This window comes from Parambassis ranga, chromosome 8 (assembly GCF_900634625.1).
Source record: "Parambassis ranga chromosome 8, fParRan2.1, whole genome shotgun sequence".
NCBI classification, from domain to species: Eukaryota; Metazoa; Chordata; class Actinopteri; family Ambassidae; genus Parambassis; species Parambassis ranga.
The window spans coordinates 11143424-11167074 of NC_041029.1; the positions used below are offsets into that span (position 1 = coordinate 11143424).

Sequence of the window (23651 nt, forward strand, 5' to 3'; positions counted from 1 at the left end):
ACTGTGAGGTTGACCTAATCATGTCTTGCCTGGAGAATCACACAATGAATTTATCCAAGTAGGGCTGGCAGCTTGAAATGCATGTTTTCCTCTCCAGTTGCTGCAGTTTCATAATCTGGGGTTTGTTTTGGAAATGGCTCATGATAGCTGAAACTGTGCTTCTGTGTGTTAAGCTATCAAGCTTTGCGTGTATGTAAACACAGCAGCTCAATGATTAGCAGCCTTTTAAGAAAAGCCAAACTCATCAGCATAATAAAATGCACGTTTGATGCCACATGCAAGTAAAATAAATAGTTTCCTCAGCGTGGACTGTTTATGTGGTGCTTCAAACAAGGCTGTGAAACAAATATTGATCTTGAGATACAGAGGCAGCATATTAATTTAATGCATATTCAACTGTTACATAAAGAAAAATAAACTTCTTCTCATCCCTGTCTACCCATTTTTTCCACCTTTAAGATGTTGCATGTACATCAGTCCAACTAACCCTCTTGCTGTGGCTTAACGAGAAGCTTCCCTGAAGCTGCTGGGGATTAAGCGCCTTGCTCAAGGGTTATTATGCAGAGTTTGGTGACTATAAGTGATTATGTGTATATTCAAACTAAACCCTGTTTCCACAGAGCGACTGGGCAGCAGTGAAAAAAATGGCAAACATGGCTCAGTCCATTTTTTTAGAGGTAACAAAGTCCCAGGAGAAATGAAGCATCTGCTAGTGTGGACATTAGCTAACCACCACTGACACCTAGTGGTTGATGAAGATTGAGACATAGGGGTTTTTTAAATTGTATTTATTTATCAATTCATTTCATTAGTTTAAAAATAAAAGGACATGTAATAATCACATTCAAGGGTTGATCAACAATGAATTGTTTTCTGTAATTACATGATTTAATTAATTATTTAAATGTTCATAATTAAAAACTTTTTGTTAAAAGCAGATCCATGCTGTCTAGAGGGCTCTGTATATTATTACTTGGTTTCTGTGTTTGACTTGGGATAAAGCTGAGGAAATAATGCACGAAGGGTGTAGAACCTTAGGCATAAACAAAGCTGCCATGCTAATTTCAAGCATGATCGATGTGGAATGAGTTTCAGTGAGCTGCCGGCTCATTGGCCCGTTAGCACAAACACTAAGTGTGGAGGGGAATCTGTTAATATGTGTGTTTGAAATAAAGTAAATAAAACCCACACAGAGGTCTCTTATCGGTGCTTCAATCAAGGAAGTCGGGGTAGTTTTCCTGGCAGTACTCTTCAAAATTGAAGTCCTCAACAGTGAAAGGAACATCCTTCCACTTCTTTACAGTCACCCTGCCATCAGGGGTGTCCAGGGCAAAGGACTTGATCCCTACATTGGGCAGTATGGCGGCCTTCTTGTACTTCATTTCATATCCCCACTCCTGTGAATTTACACAACAATAACATGAGCACTTAGATCAGCTCCCTCCATTCATTTACAACAACAATTAGCACTGTACCTTGCTGCAGTTGCCGTTATTACAGCTGATCCTTCGACCAGGCTCCCAGTCCTCAAAACTCTTTGGTAGCACCACTTGTACACCAGCTTTGTAGTGCTTCCTGTAAACAATCAGTGAAGATTTTGTATAGAAAACAATTCGGCATTTTACCACAAAGAGTCCAACTCACGCAAAATCGGGATTGACGTTGACGAAGTGAGCCTTTTCGAGGAGTTTGATGTCACTGCCAGAGGCCACGGGTTTGAAGCAGTTTCGACACAAGAGCTGGATTGTGGAGGGAGAGTAGCGACTCTTCTTCTCTGTTCTGAGCGTCTCTTCCAGTTTATAGGAAAGGATTGCCTGTTTTTGGAGCTCAGTTAACTGTACACAAAGAAAAACAGCAGAAACTTTAAAACTCTGAGCAGTGATGGCAATGGACAAGTTATCCACAGTCTTACCTTTGCACGGAATTCACGAGGACTCATTTCTTGCACCTTAGCAATGGCTCTCCCCGTCAGCTCCTCCAGATATTCATTAGTGAGCTCTCTGCGGACCTCCCGTGACCCTGACTGGGCCACCACTGAGTACTGGCTGTTTTTTGCTCTGGCACGTCCGCTGGCCTGCTGCTGGGCGATCTCATTTGTGAGCAGGCCGTAGCGCACCACCAGGTTGCACTCAGGAATGTCGAGGCCTTCTTCTGCCACACTCGTGGAGATGAGAAGGTTGAGAGAACCTTGGCGGAAACTGCGGATCGTTCCTGCCTGTTCGTTCTACAAGAATGCCGTGAGAATTATTTTAAGAACAAAATAAAATGTTTATATAACAAACAGCAGTTATACCTGTGTCATGTAAGTGATGCCGTTTCCAGCCCCAGTCAGGATGTCTGCCTCGATGCCAGCCGCCTGCAGGGCTCTGTTTTGGAGCACCCAGTCCTTCAGGCAGTGGGTGCTTTTACGGGTTTTACTGAAGATGATACCCCTTGACTTGCCATCAGGCTCAAACTGTTTCAGCAGAGTGTTCTCCAGTTGGGCCATCTTTGGGTTTTCAAAGTGAGAATCCACAGCTAGTCTTACCAGCTCCACCTGATTTTCTGTGTAGGAAAGACACTCAAGGTTACCTTTGCCTACACCATTAATATGTATGTCATGAGCTACAAGAAAAACATCCGGACTCTCACCTTCAAAAAGGCCTGTCAGGAAGAGGTCAGTTCCATCAATGGTGGTCTTTGTGCTGTAGAAGTCCTCCAGGGAGCGATACGCATCCATCATTCGCAGGGTGTCGTTGATGAGCAGGGCGTCGTTGTACTGTCTGAGGTGGAGCGCGCACTGTGCAAGCAGCCTGTTGTTCTCTCTTACTCCTGGTTCAAGACAACAGACATTTAATTACCTTAATCCACACCCAGTCACAAAGGCAAATAAGTTCAGCAAATAACACCATCGCATTACAGATTAAGGATTTACCACGTTGTTCTAGTAGCACCACATCTGCTTCATATTCTTGGGTGCCACACTCTCTCAGTTTGACATCTGAAGGGAGGTTCATGTACTCGTGGATCAGGTTCATCATCCACTTAAGGTGATCCCCAAATGGATCCTAAAAGAAAAAACATATGTCTATTTGTTGACAAATGTTCTATTACAGTTCATTCTGTCTTGATGACCAACCCGACAATTCTCACACTCATATCATCACACATGGTTCCCTTAGCCTCAGTTTACATCCTTAATGGTGACATTCAGCGATAATTTGCTACAAGATGTAGTAGAGCACCTTCTTGATTGTGAGATGATGTAGAAGACCACGATAATGTATTTCTGTTTGGTTAGGCGTAGACACTAAAGCTCATGATTCTGCTGCCTTTTGTGGCATCTTTTTCTCATGATAAAGCACTTTCATTAAGTCTGTTTGTACGGCATACTAAGGCTAGGGTGTGGTGCTTCTGCGGTAGTAAAAACCGTGCTTACCTGAAGTCTTTTCTCCACTATGTCAAATGTTTTGACGGGCCTGGGAACCTTCTCCTTCAGTTCAGGCGCATAGTTTTTAGTTGAGACGATAGCTGAGTCTAAGTTGGCACAGATCTGAAAGTAAGAGACAGACAATGATGAGGAAGAGACACAAAGTGGTGCGATTGCGCTTAGGGACAAAGGTGTTTGAACTCTGACCTGCAGTACATGCTCCACAGCCTTATCCAGGATCTTTGCACCCCCCGTCCCTGGCGATGCTGTGAGACCGAGGATCTGCGGCAGCCGTCGCTCTCCTTTCAGCTTTTTCTCCACGTAGCATCTCATCAGTTTGTTGTAGACAGACTCCTTGTGGGTGTGGTGACACTCATCGATTATCAGCAGAGTGATATCTGTAAGGATCACATAGAGGCTCAGTCCACCTTAGGCTGACTGAATAATCTGGGATGTTTAGGCTCAGTTTTTCTGACCTGAGAGCTCTACATGTTTTGCTTCCTCCTTGTCATTCAGAGCGTTGTACAAGATCTGCGCTGTGCAGATTACCAGGTCGGATTCCTTCACCACTAACCCAAAGAAATCCTTCTCATCAATCTCTCCACTGACCTGCTCAAGAGTGTAGTGCTGACCCAGAGCAGGATGGAACTCTTTGGAGTAATGTTGTTCGACAAGGTGAACCTATAGTAGAGAAAGGATTAAAAGATACAGCCAGTTTTCTACTGTGTTTATCCTCTTTGTTGTTTACCTTGTTTACCAGGACCACCACTTTAGCATTCGCTGTGGTCTCAAGGTGTCTTTTGGCCACATACACAGCAGCTCGAGTCTTTCCTCCTCCTGTTGGCAGCCAGATAATGATGTTTTCTCCCTTCAGGGCTCTTTCAACCACCTCTTCCTGGTATCCATACAGTCCAAATTCTGCCATCTTGCACTATCAACCTGTTAAATAGCACAGCAGAGTAACAATCACACTTAATACAGTAGACTGCAGCTATATTCATCACGGAGCTCAAAATAGACTGGCTGGATCAGGATAAAGCTGCAGCAACACTTACTGTCATTTATCTGTGAGGAAATCCGCCTTTTTCCACTCACAGGCCGGCTCTGACACGGAGCTGTGTTGTGTTCTCTGCTTCTCCTGATCTACAGTCACTGTACGGTGCAGCTGGTGGTGTTTTAAACACCACTGTGACGTGAAAATGGGAAAACGAAAGTAAAAAAGTTGGCCCCACTGAGGGGGGTTCTTGAGGGCCAACAGCTATGAGTCATTTTGCAACAACAGAGTCAGCCTGTTGCAAGAGGCCCCGTAGAAGCCCTTTTTAAATAGATTAAATTATAAAGGTATCACATATCTATATCTACACTATTAATGCTTGTAACTAAAGTTATAGTGTTTTGCAGAAACACAGTGACAGTCATGTAACTAGGCCCCACCCTTAGGACACAAGGAAAGCAAAACTTAAAGACTGTTAATGAATAAAAGCCTCATTCCTGTGTGAGAACTTGTGCAACGTTCTGCCCCTCTGGGTGCTCAGTAACTTAATGGTCTCAGCTGTGACACTGTGCTCCAAAACTGCATCAACCTGCCACAGGTACAGAGGTACAATTTGAGTGTTTTTTATATTTAAGTCACATTTTCAGGGGAATTTTCATGTGATGGAAAATACATTACATAATGGTGAGACCGTCTTTGCGGAACGGGAAATAATAGCTGCCAGCAGGGCTAAGCAGGAGCAAACAGGTTCTGTGGTTTAATAATGACTGATGCGGAGAAACAAGAGTTAAAACTCTGTGCCAGCAGAGGGGACCCTGCTGAGGGAGGTTTTAGAAGGACGGCAGAATGCCACTGCACATTTGAAAGGAACCAAGCCTGAAATGAAACTGTCTTTCACATTCACTGAATAATCTAACAATAGGTGTCGTTAAAGGCAGTGAGGACGTTGGAAATGAAAACGAAACGAACAGAAGAAAAACAAATATCTTTGGAAATCACCTGAATATCAAAGATCCATTTACATATAAAAAAAACTTTATTGTCATGAACAGTATTACAGTTATAGTAGATGGCATTTATACCATAACCATCCTCAGACAGCTCAAACTGACCTGTAAGAACCTCCGAAATGCAGCATAGGTAGATTGAGAGAGAACTGTGTAATTGACGACCCTGAATAATGCAACACTGACATCACTTCAACAATTATTTTGTCGTGAGTACAAAATAAACACACATTCGCACACACAAACACACAATGTCAGTGAAACATTCAACGAGCAGGCTCAACCAGCATTGGACAGTTACTCCCAAGAATGAAGTAGATGCATCTCAGGAAGCACTTTGACACTGACCGCTGAACAAAAACAATGTTCAGTGAAAAGAGACTTGTCATTACAATGTCTGTAAAAAAAAACCTGCAACAACAGTGTGTTTTTTTTTTAATGCTAATTGTAAACTGTCATGCATTAACACCCATTACAGCTTATGTATAGAGTGATAAATAAACCAAAGTCTTTTTCTGCCCTTCAACAAATTCCCCTTAGAACCAGTAGCAAAGATGTGGCTGCACACAACACACTAGACTACTCTGTGTGGAAGTGACGGAAGAAATCACACCTGTACGCGTGCTAAACCTACACTAAGTGTGAACATGTAAATGGATTGGAATAAAACCCTGCAAGTGGAATGGTGCATAAACAGTACAGTATAATCTATGCATAAATAAATATTCCTATTATTACTATGGGGTTGTTGCCAGGGCTGCAACCAACAATTATTTGAAGTGGTGATTTATCTGTGTTGTTTTAATCATGTGTTTGGAGTAAGAATGGCACCACAAACCTTTTCTTCTCACCAACCTCCAAAAACATATATGCACTTCTTTTTTTAAGGTGTGAAAACCTGCAAACTCTATTTGAATGTGATAAATCACCAGCTGATAAGACCGTTTCATCACTGTCAAGCAAATGACTTTCATCATCATGAAGAAAATTCTCCTCTCATTCACACCCGTGAGAATGAAAACAGCTGAGATGTTCAAGTGTCTGTCAGTAACGGAAGGCAACATGGCTTTAGGTGCCGAGGTCCACATATCTCTCTCCTGTGGAGTTTTACTCTCAGCAAACTGGAATGAAAGCTGTCGTTAAATACGACAAAGCCGGGACAATTATACTATAAATAATGGTGGTAAAAGAGTAGCAATGTTATCACTTTGGTACACTTAATGTATATGCAGATCTTTTCACCCACTATGAGCACTGGAAAAGAGAGAATGACTAGTAGCTAATGTCATTTGTATTTTTTCTCCCCCCCCCCAATATGCACTGTGTTTCCAAACAACCATCAGTCCAACGATTCCCTTGTAAAGTTTGTCTTATACATACCGTCTTATTAACTCAGACATGAGGATGGCTGACTGTAAATATTTTTGTGGTCCAGTTCATTTCTCAATCAGGCCACCGTCTTTTAACTTGAAGTAGAAGAACTTCTCCAAGGTGTTGGCACACTTGCAGTACTCGCTGTCTGGAGGGTTGTAGTCACGACAGTTGGTGATGATTCTCTGAAGGTCGGCAATAAAAAGCTTCTTGGTCACATAGTATCTGTTCTTGAGTCTCTCAGTCATGGTCTTCAGGTCTGTGGGAACAATCGAGGATGATTTTCACTTCTGGCTTGTGGGATATAAAAGGAAACTTGTAATCTGTAAGTTGATGCTGACTCACCAATGGGAAAGCGGATGATCTCATAGTAATCTGGAGCTTCAGATTTCTTCACTGGTTCCATAAATGGCCAAGCATCAGGATGAGTCTGGTGAAGAGAACAAGTGACGTCAGGCCTGTCCTCAGTTACAAGGTTTTCATCCACATTTACCTCCTCCGTTTACATGAGGACACTGGATGCTGTTAAAGTACTGCTGGTGAAAGGGCAACCTCCAGGGTGTAAAAAAAAAAGAAGCCAACACAGGAAGTGGCAAAAGCTGTGGTGCAATTTCTTAAGGGGCAACTTGAGCTTTGCACAAAAAGTGGGTCAATACCCATGTTAGTTGGTGCAAAAACCGCTTAGGTCTCTACAGATGATATATATATATATAACCCTTATGAATCATTTAAGGCTTCTGCATTATTTAGGTAGGAACTATTTTAGCTGCTTTATATATGTATACATATAAATGTACATTCAGGAAAACAAACCTAAAAACCTGAATCAACAGGCTTATTTTCTTTCTCAATGTTGTTGTGTTTTCATGTGGACAGAAATGTGCATGTGCACTGTGTACTAGGCTTCAGTCTCAGTGCTCTTGTGGTGTATGGTTCTATGTATGTGTTTCATGTCAGCAGATGAGCTCACCTTTATCTGAGCCAGCAGGTTTTTCAGCATGTTGTACAGCACATCAGGGTCCTTCACCTCTTTCCTAGAATACATAGAAATAATAAGTAACATATTCACATCGCCTAGGTGGACTGGAGATTAGAGAAATAAATAAATAAATCATTCAGTGTAATACAAGGGCTTTGTAAGTTTTTAATTGTATTTATGATTTGAAATGCCATGAATTCTGAAGCTTCTTTTATTTTGAAGTTTCTCGTCAGAGACTGGATATGTGCCCAACCCATTTTGTTACTGGCAGAATATACTAGACATTGTTTTTGAGTTAGTGAACCAGATGTTTCTTTTTCATCATGTGCTTTGTATTTACTTTTGGGTTTGTCTTCCAGACTCTTATCTGCAAAGTATCACTGTCATTAGAGGAAAGAATACAGGCAGAGAGTTTACCCTTTGTCCTTGTTACTGGGTTTCCAGCCTGTCTCTCCTGGAAGGAATAAAACATTTTGTAAGTAATGAGACAATAGTGGTTCATAATTCAATGTATGTACACAAACCAAACACTCACTTATGCCAGGAATGCTCTCCACTGGAATCTGTCTCACTCCCTCTTTGAAGCAGGTGAGACCTGGGTAAACTTTCCTGATCTGGCTCTGTTTCCTTTCAATCAGCTTCTTAATAATCTGTTATGACATTTTCACATTTATGTAACAGAGAAAAAAAACAGGTTGTTGCATTAATGAGAACATCTCGCAGCTTCACGTACCTCCTTCTGTCTTTTAATGATATGAGAAAGCTCGGTGTACGGGATCCTAGGGTTCAGTTCACACTCCATGAGAGTCGCCCCTTCGTAGTCTTTGATGTATCCCAGGTATCGACTTTTCGGCACTTTGATGTCTTTGGAAAAACCCTGTGTAAAAAAAAAAGTCAAAAGACTGAAAGGATGAGAGGGAGGGAGAGGACAGAGGTTGAGCTGATGCACAGGTCACATCCGCATTACCTGCTTCTTGAAGTAGCCGATGGCATACTCGTCAGCGTATGTGAGGAAATAGAGGATGTTGTGTTTGATGTGGTACTCCTTCAGGTGGTTCATCAGGTGGGTACCATAGCCCTTACATTAAAGACATCAGAGAGAAGGTGAAGATGTTTCTTTTTTGTTAAAATAGTTCAGTGACTACAAGGTGGATGATGGAAAAAGGATGAAAATAACCTACCTTAACTTGCTCATTGGATGTAACAGCACAGAAGACAATCTCTGTGAAGCCCTGAGTGGGAAACATCCTAAAACAGATGCCTCCAATGACGCGGCCATCTTTGATAAGGGCTAGAGTTTTGTGCTTCCTGTAAAAAAATAGAGAAGTCAAGAGGGAGGACAATCTTCTGATGGCGTCCCGTGTGTTTAGTGAGCATCTACTTACGGGTCGAACACCAGCCGTGTGATGTACTCTTTGGGCATGCGAGGTAATTGGTGAGAGAAGACATTCTGCAGGCCGACCAGCCACATTAGTATCTTCTTGTTGGACTTCTGGGAAAGTGAGTTTCCGATGACGTGGAACTCTATTATGCCCCGTCTCTCCTCGAGCCTTGCAGTCTCATCACGGGCAGCATTTGGCGTCAACAGGTTAGTCTAGCAATGTAAACAACAGTTAGTTTCACAGTTATTTATTTGTGAAATCCATTAACTTCACGTTAACCATAACGTAACATAATCTTAATAAGATTAAGATTAAGATTAAGAAACCTTTATTAGTCCCACAATGGGGAAATTGCATTTTTGCAACGGCATACAGACAACAAAGGATAAGTTAAGAAAAAGATATATACATTATAAAATAGACTACCAATAAAAAGATATATACATTATAAACAGTTTACATATTAACAGTTATTGCACAGGTGAGTGGAGGTAGAAGTGGTTTATAAACTGGGGATTGGTACCAATGCAAGTTTTGGCACTCTATACATCTGAATAGATGTCAAAATTAATAGGCCGACTACATGCAAATGAGACTTCTGACTGACCTCCGGTCCGAGCATAGCAGCAGGGTCAGTGATTGTCATCATGACTTCATTGACCAGCTCCATCGGAATGTCTCCCATCACACGGATCCGCTTAGCATCCTCCAGCGTCAAGGCCTCAGGAAGTTTCCGCTTTTCTCCTGAACAGAGAGAAACTTTGTTTAAATAAAAGCAATAAAAAGGGTATACCAGTAACAAATAAATCATTGTTACTATTCTATCAATTACTTTGATGTATGAAGCTGCGGTGCACCAAAAAGACAAAAATATGTGTCAGTGCTCACAGACCTGGGATGGGCTCCATGCCTCCGGTGTCCATACTGCCCAGAGAAGAGGTGCTGCTCAGACACTTGGAGAGAGCAGGGGAGCCAGACACAGAAGCAGGACTGAGCACTGCAATAACAGAAACAAAGGTTCACATCATTACAAACAGTGACAAAAGTAAGTTGCTTCTTATATTTTTGAGTGTACTCGAATACCTGTGTAAAATAGTTATTAAGGTGCACAAAAAAATCACCTCACCTTTTTAACAACATGCTGAATATTCTCTAGTGTTTTGATGGAATTTATGGTCAAACTGTAGCCTCTTCCGACAAACACAGCAAAATGATGGCAGTAAAGGTGAAAGCAGTTTTCTTGAGTACACAACTACATTTTGCTACTGTAAATGCAGTAAATATTTTGCGAGTAGAAAGCCACTAACGCAACAATAACTGTGCTGCTTATTCACACAAATAGACATGTGGAAATAGGATATATTTAACTGATCCCATCCACTATATTTGGCTTTACGGATGAGCTATAATGGCAAACACTGAACTGATGTCTGTCTTTTTTACTCTCTAGTCCATATTTCACTCCATTCTTACAACCAGAAAACTATTACAGTTTTTCAAAGAGGCAGTGAGATTCTTTCAGTAATAAATAAAAAGCAAAATAAGAAGGTGATACCATAATTGCGACATTATATTTATATCCAAGTAGCATCACTCTGTAACGTCTGGATCTAAGCCCTGCATTAAAACTTAATTTTGTAACATCTGCTTCTTAAGATCATATTTATTTCCTGGACGACGTTTGCATTTTTTTTTATAAACTCATGGCAAGAGACCTTATTAACGATCTAAGAACAGAACATGTAGCCACATAAGATAGTGTTCACATTGGTAATCAAAGACCTTCCTGACCTGTCTGATGTCCCAGTTGTGTGCCATCAGAGGCGGGCATGGTAAAGTCAGCCTCCCAAATGGGTGAATTCTCACCATAGATTTCTTCCTCCAGCATTGACAAGAACCTGATGATAAATGCACAAATGTAATGAAGAGATTGATAAAGAAACTCAGACAGGCCATTTCACTTGAATTTGCACCTACTTGGGGAAGTGTGTGAGAATCAGTGTGCGTTTCTCTGGTAACAGTTTATCCTTTTCCACTCTGAACTTCTCCAGCAGCTGCCGTCGAGTAACGGTGAAGATGGACTTGAGCAAGTTGCGGCCAAACACCTGAGTGGTTTCATAGCGTGGTAAGCTGTCGTTGCTCTGTGGGACGTGGCAGTAGCACAACCACCTGGCAGCCATAAGGGAAAAAAACACTGCTATTGCACAGAGTGATAAACATAAATGTATGTACCTGGTTTCTTTAACAACACACACACCTGGTATAGTCCACCTTGTAAGCCGTTCCGTCATCTTTCTGAGTACGCTGGCGATATTGTGTTGGTGTCTCAAGCTTCCAGTAATTTAGGCACAAAAGGAACATCTTTGATAGTTCAAACATGGTCTGCCTCTCCTTTGGTGCAAGGTGGCTAAACTTATACTGAACAAAATTCAAAACACCCTGAGGATTAAAAAGGAAGACAAAATCAAGATTTGTTTCTACTGCACCCTGTTAAAGAATCAATATTTGTTTAATATAACCTGCTCAATATTGGGCTTTTCAAAAGGTGGACTTCCAAGAGAACCCTCCACGACTGGCTGGCTCATCTGTAGGATGCATTTCCTCAGCAGCTTAAAAAAGAGGGAAGAACTTTTATGTAGATTAATATTGATCGATTAATCTACTGATGTAGGTTTCTGCTTACCTTAAAAAGATAGAAGTAGACCTGTTTGGTATCAGTGTCCTCCTCTTTGTGTACGGACATAAAAAGATTCTCCACATCAACCACCATCCCCAGAAGCCTGTTAATCTCATCCTCAGACACATTCTCCAGATGGGACACATGATCAGCTGAGGACACAGACATATCAAAACATAATATACAGTGGGACTATATTTGATTAGTAGTAGGAGCTAGAGTGTATAAATATATATTGAAGTTGGTAATTCTGTACCCAGAGCATGTCCACAGCTGCGGCAGGGCTCGCTAAGGCTGGCTGCTTGCTGCTGCAGATCCATACGCGTGGCTGATGGTGGATTTGGGTTTTTCCATCCATTACACTTGCATGTGTCACTAGCCTGAAAATACGCACAATAAACTGTATAATGGGATTTAAATAGCAACACGGCTGATGTATTTGTAGCCCAATGAATGACCAATTGGTTAAGCTAGCTGGCAATAAATGCATCCCTACGTATTTATAGTGAATAATGCAAGTATTTGTGTAACTACTTAGCTAGCTAGCTACAAAAGTTAACAATTACGTTAGGTTACTGTGTTGTTTGTTCATGTTTTTACTAACATACACTAATGCTAATACTAGCCGAGAAGTGCTTTGTTGTGAACTTTGGCTAGCAATGCTAGCTACCTTGCATGCGGAGAATACGCCAAGTTTCTCAAGCTTTTTCGCCCGTGGGAAAGCTCGGACTTGGGCTTTCTTCTGGCTTGCACGTTGTTGCTGGCTAAGTCCTGGTCTAGCCGGGTCACTATTCCCTGGCCCGGAACCTGTAGCGGCGGTACTAGACCCCGCTGCCCCAGTAGAATGGGCTTGCAGAAGCCGGGGTTGCAAGGCCTGCGCCGCCGGGTCCGACATATCCACGCTGGTTGACTCTCTTCCTCCGCTCCGGTATTACTCATATGATGCCTTCAAGTGCTCTCGCCAAAATTGGATTTAAGTGGACCGCAGCACTATTAGAGGCGGCCATGGCAGTTTCAGCTGTATGAAGGAAATCTTTTGTGTTAAAATAGCAAAACCGAGTTTGGAAAACACTCTATAAAATGATAAATATTAATACATAATCATAATAATAACTTTCATTATATAAATTGCTGGCTTCAACATACCCAATTAGGTTTCCCTAAACACAACGAAAGTGACGTAGATGCATCTATTTGAGCAAAATAAGTCACGCAGTACAAAACAATTATATAAAAAGTAATCAATAATTATTAGAAAAAAAGGAAGTCGCGTCTGAATGCCGTATGTTAGCTTGCTTATATTATTTCCTTCTGCGCGACATAACTTTCTACAGTCGTCATCCTCATCGCCTCATCAATTGGGATTGTGGGTAATGTATTTTCTGCACTTAGGCTACGTTCAGACTGCAGGTCTAAATGCTCAAATCGGATTTTTTGGTGTTTACAAAAAATATGCGACTGCTGCCACTCTCCTGTGTGAACGGACTGCGGCCATGAAGTGACCCGCATGCGCAGAAGAGGACACGACGTCACACAATGTATTTTTTTGTAACTTTATTAGAACTTAAACAAAAGGGAATAGGGCCCAATGAATATTATACAAAAATATTGTATAGAGCACATAAACGTAAAGTCTTTATAGCTTTTAAATTACAGACATCTGTCCAGAAGCTGGTAGAGGAAGAGCAAGACCAAAACAAATGACATATAACATAAACATATAGCTAGCAGGTAAGCTCCATATCTTCTTCCAGTCAAGGTTGCTTATTAAATTATTCCAGTAAAAGACCACATATGGAATAGGAACAGTTTCTTTTTGGAATAAAGCACGTATAGCTCGGTCTGTTGAGGAGAGTTGAGGAGAAACAAATCTGGCCAATTGCAAGTTTGGTAGGACCTATAGGCAATAATGTTGATGAACCGTTGGAGTGTGGGTGCTGAATGGTGCGATAGTGACGTGACTGCTTTTAGCGTCACTGACTTCATTCATAACATGCAACATTCATAATTTCAGAATGACGGGAACCTTTGAATACGTCTGTGAGCGCCTTTCTGTATCACTTTCACGGCAAGACAGTCGACATCTCCCTCATCTGTGAGCAAGCGCGTTGGAGTTGGGCTCTACTACTTCCAGCCAACAGGCGCTGGTTGCTAACACCGCCTGTCTTAACGCTGCTGTGTCGCAGAATTGTGACGTCTGTCGCCCTTCACTGACGCAAAAGTCGGATATATGCCGCACAGCCGTTCAGAAAGAGGTCGCGTTGCAAAACATCGGATACGTATTCTGATTTAGGACCACATATGTACGTGACCTGGGTCGGATATAAAAAAATCGGAATTGAGCGACTCAGAGAAACTATGTTGATAATTAGAGACCAGACATTACACAAATGAGAGCACACTCTTAGGTGGCATAGTCGTAGTGGTAAAAAGTGGGACTAGCCGGAGGTGGGAGTGAGGTCTGCAGGCGTTAATTGAAATGACAAGACAATGATCTCTGGTAAGGACCTTGGCAACATGTTACACATGGTCCATGCTGTTTTAAACTTTGTCTGGCAGTAGGATCAAAACTGGTCATTTTAAATTAGAGACACAAAAGTTGCAGATGATAGTTAATATTTAGAGGTTGAAATAATTAAACAGGCAAGAGAAGATACCTTCCCCTTGTTTATTCATAAAATGACATTTTCTGTCTTCCTTCTCTACCCATGACCCTGCCCTCCATGTTGTGCTAATTGTTGATGCCATAACAGGATGACAACATTGTTGAAAGAAACCCATCCCTGGTATGAAGAATAAAAATAAAGAAAGAAATGAATAAAGAAAACAAAGCTAAGGATCTCAATTCACAAAGATGAGACTGAACCAGTGCATTTAATACCATAGATCTCCAGAAAAAATTAAGACATAAAAAAACAAAAACGAAAAAAAAAAAACATCACAACATAATTAAGGTTGACAAAACATCATGTAGAGATTGGGAAGATATTGTTTTGACAATAACTACTGATTGATTATAAACTTGAAAAGTCTGTTACAAATACAGCAATATTTTCAATACACAGTTGTGATTTTGGTCAAGAAAACAAATTTTTGCTTTTATGTATTTGCCATTTTACACTGATGATTCAAAAACATTACATTAATGCTAAAATTACATATGGGTGACAATGTTAATAAACTACTATTTACTGTATATGCTTTGATAACATAGATGGATGATTGTAAAACCTTAACAACTAGGCTTTAAAATCATACTGACCAGCCCGTGTCAAAAGAGGTTGAAATAATGATAACAATAATAATGTAATAATTCAATCTACACAGCTATATCAAGAAGGAATTATCTGTCCATTCCTGTTCTCCTGTGGTGGAAACCTTCTCTCTTCATATGTTCCAGGAAGCTGACCAGAAACTAGACAGAAGAGTGAAGGATGCTGCATGCACCTGGATTTGAGCGTCACGATGGAAACACCTCAGAAACTGATGCTGCATGGGAAGAGAGGAGTAAGAAGAGAAACGACAGGGCCAAAGAGTATCTTTATGTCTTCCTGTATTAATCTTTTTTTTTTCTTTACACAAATACAGAAACAAACGTGAGCAAGGTGGCCTATTAGGTGCCATTGGTAATGACTGTTTTTTTTCCTTCCATGAATGGGCCTTTTTTCCCTAAGGTGATGTCAAGTGTCCATCATCAGTAAGAGAGGTGGCAAGTCCAAGGGTTAAAATGTGATTTTATAGTTGATTACATCAGTTGGAACCATCGGTGGGGTCTGGCAGTTTACTGGCCAGTGGACTTGTATGCCAAAAAGTTAATTGGTGCTATGTTGCTCAAAGGGTAGTTGGTCCGACCGTTGTTTGTTTGGTTTGACCGATGGGACATTGTTTGACAGCTGGCTAATATCTGGTCTGGTTGATCGGAGCTGTAGATTTGTTGGATCAGCTGAATCGTTCTGTTAGTTCCCGCCCCCACAGCACTGGCCGCTTCGGCCCTGAGGTGCAGCTTCCTGCAGGTCCACGCCGCCTCTGGCTCGGCTGCCAGCGCCTGCTCCACCCTGAGGCTCGTTCTTCGGAAGCTTCTTGGCTGTTTTGGGTATGTGAGAATGGAGAATTAATTCCTGTCTGTTGAGAACATGCGATGATTTATCTTTACTTTGTTTTGTCTAAAATAGGCCTGGCACGGTAATTGCACCAGTGTTACAGGGTGTTTATATATACACAAGGATTAAATTACATGGCACTACCGTCGCAACTATTTATTGATAAATACATCAGCATCCACAGTCAACAACATTAAAATGTAAGCAATAACTCCAATGTTGTCACAAGTCTAATAACCAGACCAGAACTGTGCCACCCTAATCTGAATTAACTTTTAGCTTCTGGTAGCTTGTAAACATGAGATCCAGGTTGATCTTCTGCCTCTGGGGCACCTGCATAGGTCATCTCCGTGAATCTGTGCCATGATGACACTCACATGTTTTTGGAGAGTTTAGAAGACGTAAGTAAAACATAACCACTGTAACAAGATCTGTGGCTACTTGGTTTCTACTGTTTACTACCATGTTTACTATGAATGTATACCTGCATTAAAAAAAACTTCATATACTTATTACAGTGTTTTAAAAAAAAAAAACTTACCGATAGCCATAAAAATCTCATTGACATTCATAGCGGTCTTGGCGGAGGTTTCCATGAAGAGCAAACTGTTGTCATCTGCATATGCTTGTGCTTCCTAAAGAACAAAATACAAGATATATACATAATTGGGAAAGGTAACATTATATTTATTTTTTAAATAATTTTATTTAAGTACTTGAAACGCCGTAAACATCTCGTTTACCTGGAAATCTACAGCTCTCTTGTTGGCCAGGTCTGCTTTGTTCCCTGCCAGTGCAATAACAATATTCGGGCTGGCTTGTCGCTGCAGTTCCTTCACCCAGTTCTTTGCACGTGTGAATGTATCCTTTAAAAAAAAAAAAGGACATCATCAGAACACATCATGTTTTAAACAACCTTTAAATGTTACAACTGTAAAAAAATGAGAGAACAAAGGTTGCTGTCCCCTGGATTAGGCAATCATCTACCAAGGCTAGAAGACAAGTGTCAGCAAAGAAATGACATAAGACTGTGTTGGCTGATGTCCTACCACACTTACTGTGTTGGTGATATCATAGACCACGATGGCAGCCTGGGCTCCTCTGTAGTACATGGGTGCCAAGCTGTGATACCGTTCTTGTCCTGCAGTGTCCCAGATCTCAAACTTGACTGTTGTATCATCCAAACATACAGTCTGTGTGAGGAAGGCAGCTGCAGAGAAGACAAATAAAACATTAGACCGCTAGAGCTCACAAAAAGACAAAAATCATACAGCAGTTATGTAAGAAAACATGCTCATGAGTGGTGGCACAATGGCCTCCATTCTGCTTGATCAGCCAACTGTCACATGACAGAGGAAACTGAGCACTCACTTACATGGCACATACTTTAAAGCTCTGTAATCTTTGACCAGCATGCAGCTGACCACAACTTCAGTAGAATATTAAAAATGCTGACTGGATTTTAGTCGTTGAGGAATGTAAGCAGTGAGCATCCTGTTCTTACAACCTAAAGTACCATTACTCAGAAGCACCTGGATATAAGAAAGTTAAGAAAGTTGGACCAAGGGAGGGAGGGGAAAAGAATAAAGTCATCATGATTATAAAAAGTTCGTTTTCTAACGTGAAGAGTCTTAATGCTTTTATATAGTATTAAAATTGGCCAAATATTGGTCCTATTTAATCTTATAATCTTAGTTTTGGTTAGGTTAATTCTGCAGGTGAAGAAAAACCAAAGCAGCAGCAACAACACTGAGCTGAGTGAGATGAGGAACTAGTTAAGAGAAGCTTCATTCTGTTTGGTTGAATTCCAAGTTTTGTAATCACAGTAAGCAATATTTTTTTTTGCCACACAACTGTATTGAAATTCAGCATGGATCCAGCCAATGTAAAACACCAGGATGCAACCACAAATATACTGCACCAACTGTTCTTATTCAGTTGAGTCTTAACTTGATTATTTGGTCAACTCTGAATTCCACTTTCATTTCTCTTGACCTGTTTATTTACTTTTAGATCTATAGAGAGTAGGAAACAGGTGAAGAGTCTGACAAGTCAGCGGTTTCAGAGGAAACCTGCCACTGATGTTTATTCAGCTGCACTGAGGATTTCCTCAGCCTTGGGTTGAAGTCACACCTCAAAGTCCCAACACTTCCAGTATCACAGACAGACACTATGTCCCATTATTGCTTTAACACTTAAAAATGTTCTCAAAATGTGGTACAGGAATTCTGCATTGTTGTCTCATCTATTCTCCTTTTAAATAAAATCACTCTTCTGATGCATTTTTCAAAGTCATGTTCTGTTTGCCCTCAGCTCAAAAATCTTAATAAGTGCATGCCCGCCATGTGTGAGTAGCTTGATGGCTCATTTGAGTCAGGTGATCAGCTGCAAAGAACTGGTTATACTACTCCTCTTCATGCACAGGCTTTAACAACACAAAATATTAAGACCTGCAAGAGAGTGGTTCACCTGAACTGGCAAGGACATGTTTTTCCCACAAACAAAAAAGAAGCAGAAAATAATTACAACATAGGAACTAATAAAAACTGATGGTTTTATAGCTAATATGTTATACCTAAATGTATTATGGTCTTTGAAGTCAGACATGATTTATCAATAATCACATGGTCCCAGCTTGACAGTATAGGCAGACAGTCCACAGACAGGCCTACCTAACTACAGCTACATTTCCTATGCACATGTGGCTATGATGCCGTCAAAATAAACAAACTACTAAGATGAAAATTAAAAAAAAAAGAGCCCCCACCTCCAATGGTGCTCTCCTGGTACTCGTGGAACTGGCCTTTGACAAAGCGCAGCACCAAACTGGACTTCCCGACTGCCGACTCTCCCAGCAGCACTAGCTTAAACTGACAGATCTTGTTGCTTGCTGCGGTGCCATTGGTCCGCGCTGGTCCACCACGCCCTGCCATCTCGCAGTGTTGGAAATTGGAAGGAAGAATGAGGACCCGGGAGAGGAGGTTGTATGTAGGTTTTTCTTTAGGCTCTGGGTAACTGGTGAAGATGAGCTGGACGAGGAAGGGGTGGGGGGGAGCTCAGATCCAGCAGGTAGACGTGAGGAAGAAGAGGCCTCACCAGTGGGAGCTGAAACATACATCATTTCTATTAAAAGCGAACATGACACTTCATACCAAAAGTTCCAAAAACAGATGTAAATTCCTTTTCCCATTAACAATATGAAAGACAACTCTAAATCTATCAGGAAGTTGTTGACTTGTAACTTGAATCATACTGAGCCTTAAGATAAAGAGTTTATGATTTAACCTTGTTTAAGTTAGGCAGGAAAACACTTGGTGTCTTATTTGAAGCTGTGCCTTGTTCGAACTGTTTTTTCTGTGTGCATGATGCATCTGGGATGAAAGTCGTACTTTGACTTCAGCCCCCCTTGAGTGTTCAAAATGAAGAAGAAATTAGTGCGACTGCCTTTACACCCATGACCTCAACACATTTATCTAGTGACTCATCTCTCATCAGACATCTAGCCACAGTCTGAAACCATCAGCATACAGCGTGAACATCGTTGAGGTAATTTCCATGTGACAATATCAGACTCAATATTAAACATTAACCAACAAGTCAAAAATAAAAAAATAACACAAGTAACTTCCTCTGCTAAGAAGAATGTTACATACAGGCTGACATACAACAACTGTAAAAAAAATAAAGATGTCAATTTATAATCAGTATACCAAAAAGGCCAACTATTAGTCATCTTCACCTTGCCTAATCTTTTTTTTTGTTGGGTGATACACATGAGGTCAGCCAGCTTCTGCTTGGTCAAAGGACAGGAAACACAACTCAGCTCAAAGCAGGAAGTGAAGATTGCAGAAGACATTTTACTGCTGAGCACTTTAAAACCAGGAATAGCGTCAGCTCTGACTTAACACAGAAACACTGTGAGCACTGAAGACAAGAGTTTTCCAGAGAGAAAGGAAATGTGAAGAATGACGAAGACAGAGATGAAGACTTCCCTGCATATATCTGGGTTGTGCCAGCCATTCTCTCAGCTTGTTGCTGAGCTATGCTTAATCTTTAGCATGTGACTGCAGACTATGACCTTGTCCATGAAATATTCAAACTGCATGTTTGATTTGACAGCATAGTATCGATCCAACATACATTTAGCATAACAAAGACTTACAAGCTACAAACCTTTGCACAAGTGTAGAAATTATGTTGCAGTGACTTTACATTTGAATTGTTTATGCTTGATTTAGCCTAGTAAGTAGAGGGCATGGAAGTACACCTCTACCCATCTGCAGTACACATCAGGGTTGCACTAAAGATCACACTAGACTATTTAACTGGCAGAAGAGGACTCTCGTGAGGCCTAAATGAGCAGAGGGAATCCCTCTCATCACAGCAGGTTTGCAGAAGGAATAAAGACACTCTGTTCAAAGCCTGTGTAATAAAGTTATTGCATGAAGCAAAGCTCAGAAGGAAGAAGTTATTTTCAGTTCATGTTAATATGCATTAAATTCAAGGAAAACTGAGTCTAAACAACAACAAAGATATTGTGTCCTAGATAGAGAGAGAGCAAGAGAGAGAGAGAGGGACATGGGTCACAGGAAAGGGAGGGAGACAAAGTAGGCGAGAGGGAGAACCTGTGAAATATTCATTATGGCCTCCTGTATGCTCTTCTGCCAGCATGATGTCCAAGCACTTAGCAGGAATTGCTGTGCATTGTGCATCTAAATATCACAATTAAATACTTCCTTAGAAGTGTGGAGGTGGAGCGCTGCTGTTTAAGCAGGCACTATGGTCTCCAATAGTATAAAATAAGTGTAGAAATGATGTCCAGTGTAATATCAACCATTAAAGATCAGGCAAAATAATATGATTTTCAATAACAGATGATATACAGGTTTTTCTAACAAAAACCAAGTGTTAGTGTTTGACATAATATAAAAGAAAAAGGCACCAAGTAAACTTTGCAATGTAAAACAAATGTAAAAATATCTGATCTCCGACACTCATTCCCGTTACGTCGCAGTCTAAAAATCAGCTATCACTACACTAATAAAACAAGCAGGGACTTGTGCTGTTTACCTAATTTAAAGGAAAGGGTGAGGTCCCAGGTTTATTTATACTCATCTGGAAGTAAAACATTTTCAGAGAACACATTGCTGCTGGCAAAGGTAACATTTATGCCCCAAGAAACAGAAGCAGAACAATCTCTGTGGTCTCAAATAAAACGAGAAATGCTCCTGATCAAGGAAATAGGTTGTTTCTAATAAAGAATGGCTTCGACAGTGACAATTTGGATGGGAAAGTGGTGACATAACACAGGAAAGGCAAACAGGATGGACATCACTAGACGTTTGTGAGGCCAATAGGAAATCACACACACTTCCTTTTCTGTGTGATTTCTGTGTGAAGAGAAGTACCCAAACTAAGAGTCGTAGAGAGCCAGAGGTCCAAGCACTAACTTGACACATTTAACTAAATAACCTTTGTCCCTGTTTCAAGTATCAGATGAAGTATTACATTATTTTTGTATGTGCTTTCCTGTAAATAAAAATGCAAAGGCTGAGGTTTACACTAAAATACACACGAAGGCTGTAAAACGCTTTAGGAAATAAAAATACAATCCAAGGTGTGAGCTCAGTTGTTTCAACCTAAACTTCTGCCTGAATACAAAACAGTCAGACCCAAAACACAAACATTATGTATACAGATGGGGGATTTCTTCAGAGTCTTTCTATGCTTAGGGCTGGTTTGTCAAGTAAAGCGGCCACTTTAGCACAAGGTCCATACCCCATAAACACAAGGAGAGCTCTGGCAAAGAGTTGTAAAGCTTGCATCTGTCTCAAAGGTCCAAGCTCTACCTTCCTTATTACACCATAAACAGAAGCTAGGAATATACTCGTGTACATAAATATATTTTCTGTTAAATTGAAAGACACACACGTGTACACAGGTCCTGTCAACAGCAATGACCATGTTCTGATATGCTGGCAAAGCTTAAAGTACAAGAGTGTTGGTATTTACTGGCCTGTGAACCACAGGGCAGCAGCTCCATAGCAAACTTACTGTCATCTGTCATGCTGCTGTTTGTATAATCTCAACTACAAAACCAATTAAATTATAGAATACTTAGTAACACTATTACATGTTAAACTGGAAATAACCTACACATGTTTCCATGTTAGCAAGGTTTTTTTTTTTCCTGGCTGGGACTAGCTGTAGCTGAACAAGCTAACTTACCTTAAGGACGACGCTAACATAGTAGAAAAATTTGCGGCCAAAACTATTTTTTGTTATTTTTGTGTTAGCTAAATAGTAGTGTACAATTAGCCCTGATATAGCCACGCTATCATTAACTTTGATGACAAAACACTGACTTAGATGCAAGTTGAACCAAACAGTTGGCTAACAAAATAAACGTCGACAACATAAAGTCTGCTGTTAACCTTATCGCTTATCTAGCATAAGCCCTACCCCACCAATGTAAACTGACAACAAAAACTAAAGCTATGCTCCTGAAAGAGAAACTTGACTTCTGATAGCATTAGCCACGTTAGCCGCTATAGCCAAGTGTCGAAAACGTCATTAGACAACTTTCCTTTTCTCGGCCCCACGTCGTCAGCTGTTTGACATTTGAGAAACTCGGGGACTCGGACTTATTACTCGGTCTACTACTGACATAAAACGATGGCATATACTTCTTAGCGACATCTGTGTCGCGGGTTTTTTGGACATTTTAGGAATGTGTTGTCTCACAGCTCGTAGCCTCTCTCGAGCCAGTCTGATGGACATTTAGGCTGGCTGAGTCCGGACCTGGGTGATCGGTTTTTAGCAAAATTTGACCAAAGAGATCAAACCGGTATTCCAAACAGCTTGTCGACGAAAAGTCCAACATGCCCCCTGTGTTCCTTTTTACTTACATATTTCACAATTTCAAGTTGTTTGACTTACATTACTTTTTCTTCCTTCGCTGGTCTCATCGGCAGCGGCTGTCTTCTTCTTCTTCTTCTTGGGCTCCGGCCTTCCCTTCCGGTTAGCGATTTTTCCGGGAACCTCCCACTTTTTGTCAGTAGCTGTCTGACCAATGACAACAGCAGCCTGCACCAGACCCCACATTCTGCAGCACAGAGCCCTTTAATATAATGGATCCTCAATATATATATATATATATATACAAAGAAAACACGTCATTAATAATTAACCCTTTACCTCTCTACAATATTCATTCATATTAATGTTTAAAAAAAAAACACACAAATTCTTCCTTTAGTTACCACTGCCATTCATTTTCTTTTTTTATTGAATGATAAAAACACAAACAAGCAGGAGACAGACTACACAGAACAATTCACAAATGCATAAAAGCATGATAATTTGAGATTATTGGTCATAGATTATGTCAATCTGCAATCTCTGATACTTTGTAGAGCACATTTCTTAATCCAGTGTGGATAAATAGATACATAAATCATTTTGTGTATGAAAACATTTGTGGTGCAAAATGACTCACAATGAATCAATAAAGCAATTAGCTAATAAAGTAATAATGGGGAGTCAGATTTCATGTCATGTTTATAATTATTCTCCTAATTATGATCCAGGGGGATGTTCTCCTCTTGTAGTAATGTGCAGTATCCGTGTGAGAGCTAATTAGAAGAACTGTGGAAGCAGCTAAACCTGATTGGATCTGCACTTGTTTGATTCGGCTGATGTCCCAAATCGTATTTTGTTTCTTTCAAGAAAC

At 40.7% G+C, this 23651-nt stretch overlaps 3 protein-coding genes across 4 annotated transcripts; all 3 read right to left on the reverse strand.

Annotated features, from left to right (window-relative positions):
- Positions 1-771: 771 nt before the first annotated feature.
- Positions 772-4596, reverse strand: dhx58 (DEXH (Asp-Glu-X-His) box polypeptide 58). 2 transcript variants are annotated; one of them, XM_028412560.1, is made up of 12 exons: positions 4465-4596; positions 4158-4348; positions 3886-4090; positions 3617-3807; positions 3419-3532; positions 2915-3047; positions 2632-2811; positions 2294-2544; positions 1913-2224; positions 1645-1835; positions 1476-1575; positions 1212-1397 (listed from the first exon to the last, which is right to left on the reverse strand). In XM_028412560.1, exons 2-12 carry the CDS (start codon positions 4332-4334, stop codon positions 1212-1214), a joined length of 2040 nt encoding a protein of 679 aa, XP_028268361.1. In that variant the 5' UTR covers positions 4335-4348; positions 4465-4596. The 2 variants fall into 2 exon arrangements, with proteins under 2 accessions (XP_028268362.1, XP_028268361.1); XM_028412561.1 differs by lacking the exon at positions 4465-4596 and having other exon boundaries at positions 772-1397; positions 4158-4334.
- Positions 4597-6206: 1610 nt separating this feature from the next.
- On the reverse strand, positions 6207-12823 carry kat2a (K(lysine) acetyltransferase 2A). The gene is made up of 18 exons (XM_028412738.1): positions 12490-12823; positions 12076-12199; positions 11826-11971; positions 11662-11751; positions 11400-11581; positions 11120-11311; positions 10934-11040; positions 10035-10139; positions 9750-9886; positions 9146-9354; positions 8942-9068; positions 8728-8838; positions 8494-8637; positions 8296-8410; positions 8178-8214; positions 7752-7815; positions 7127-7211; positions 6207-7040 (listed from the first exon to the last, which is right to left on the reverse strand). Exons 1-18 carry the CDS (start codon positions 12712-12714, stop codon positions 6847-6849), a joined length of 2394 nt encoding a protein of 797 aa, XP_028268539.1. The 5' UTR covers positions 12715-12823; the 3' UTR covers positions 6207-6846.
- A 1650-nt stretch (positions 12824-14473) lies between these two features.
- On the reverse strand, positions 14474-22985 carry rab5c (RAB5C, member RAS oncogene family). The gene is made up of 6 exons (XM_028412485.1): positions 22859-22985; positions 18687-19024; positions 16978-17129; positions 16663-16785; positions 16461-16554; positions 14474-15903 (listed from the first exon to the last, which is right to left on the reverse strand). Exons 2-6 carry the CDS (start codon positions 18850-18852, stop codon positions 15776-15778), a joined length of 663 nt encoding a protein of 220 aa, XP_028268286.1. The 5' UTR covers positions 18853-19024; positions 22859-22985; the 3' UTR covers positions 14474-15775.
- Between the last annotated feature and the right edge of the window lie 666 nt (positions 22986-23651).

Excerpts from the sequence above, each read along its gene's own strand:
- dhx58 (XM_028412561.1), bottom strand. The coding sequence starts at position 4,334 with ATGGCAGAATTTGGACTGTATGGATACCAGGAAGAGGTGGTTGAAAGA. Across the intron at positions 4,091-4,157 it reads TGGTGGTCCTGGTAAACAAG|GTTCACCTTGTCGAACAACA; the intron begins GTAAACAACAAA and ends TCTCTACTATAG. Across the intron at positions 3,808-3,885 it reads AAAACATGTAGAGCTCTCAG|ATATCACTCTGCTGATAATC; the intron begins GTCAGAAAAACT and ends TGATCCTTACAG.
- kat2a (XM_028412738.1), bottom strand. The coding sequence starts at position 12,714 with ATGTCGGACCCGGCGGCGCAGGCCTTGCAACCCCGGCTTCTGCAAGCC. Across the intron at positions 12,200-12,489 it reads GCGTATTCTCCGCATGCAAG|GCTAGTGACACATGCAAGTG; the intron begins GTAGCTAGCATT and ends GCGTATTTTCAG. Across the intron at positions 9,887-10,034 it reads AGGCATGGAGCCCATCCCAG|GAGAAAAGCGGAAACTTCCT; the intron begins GTCTGTGAGCAC and ends CTCTCTGTTCAG.
- rab5c (XM_028412485.1), bottom strand. The coding sequence starts at position 18,852 with ATGGCAGGGCGTGGTGGACCAGCGCGGACCAATGGCACCGCAGCAAGC. Across the intron at positions 16,786-16,977 it reads TCTATGATATCACCAACACA|GATACATTCACACGTGCAAA; the intron begins GTAAGTGTGGTA and ends TTTTTTTTAAAG. Across the intron at positions 15,904-16,460 it reads TGAGATTTTTATGGCTATCG|CCAAGAAGCTTCCGAAGAAC; the intron begins GTAAGTTTTTTT and ends TACCCAAAACAG.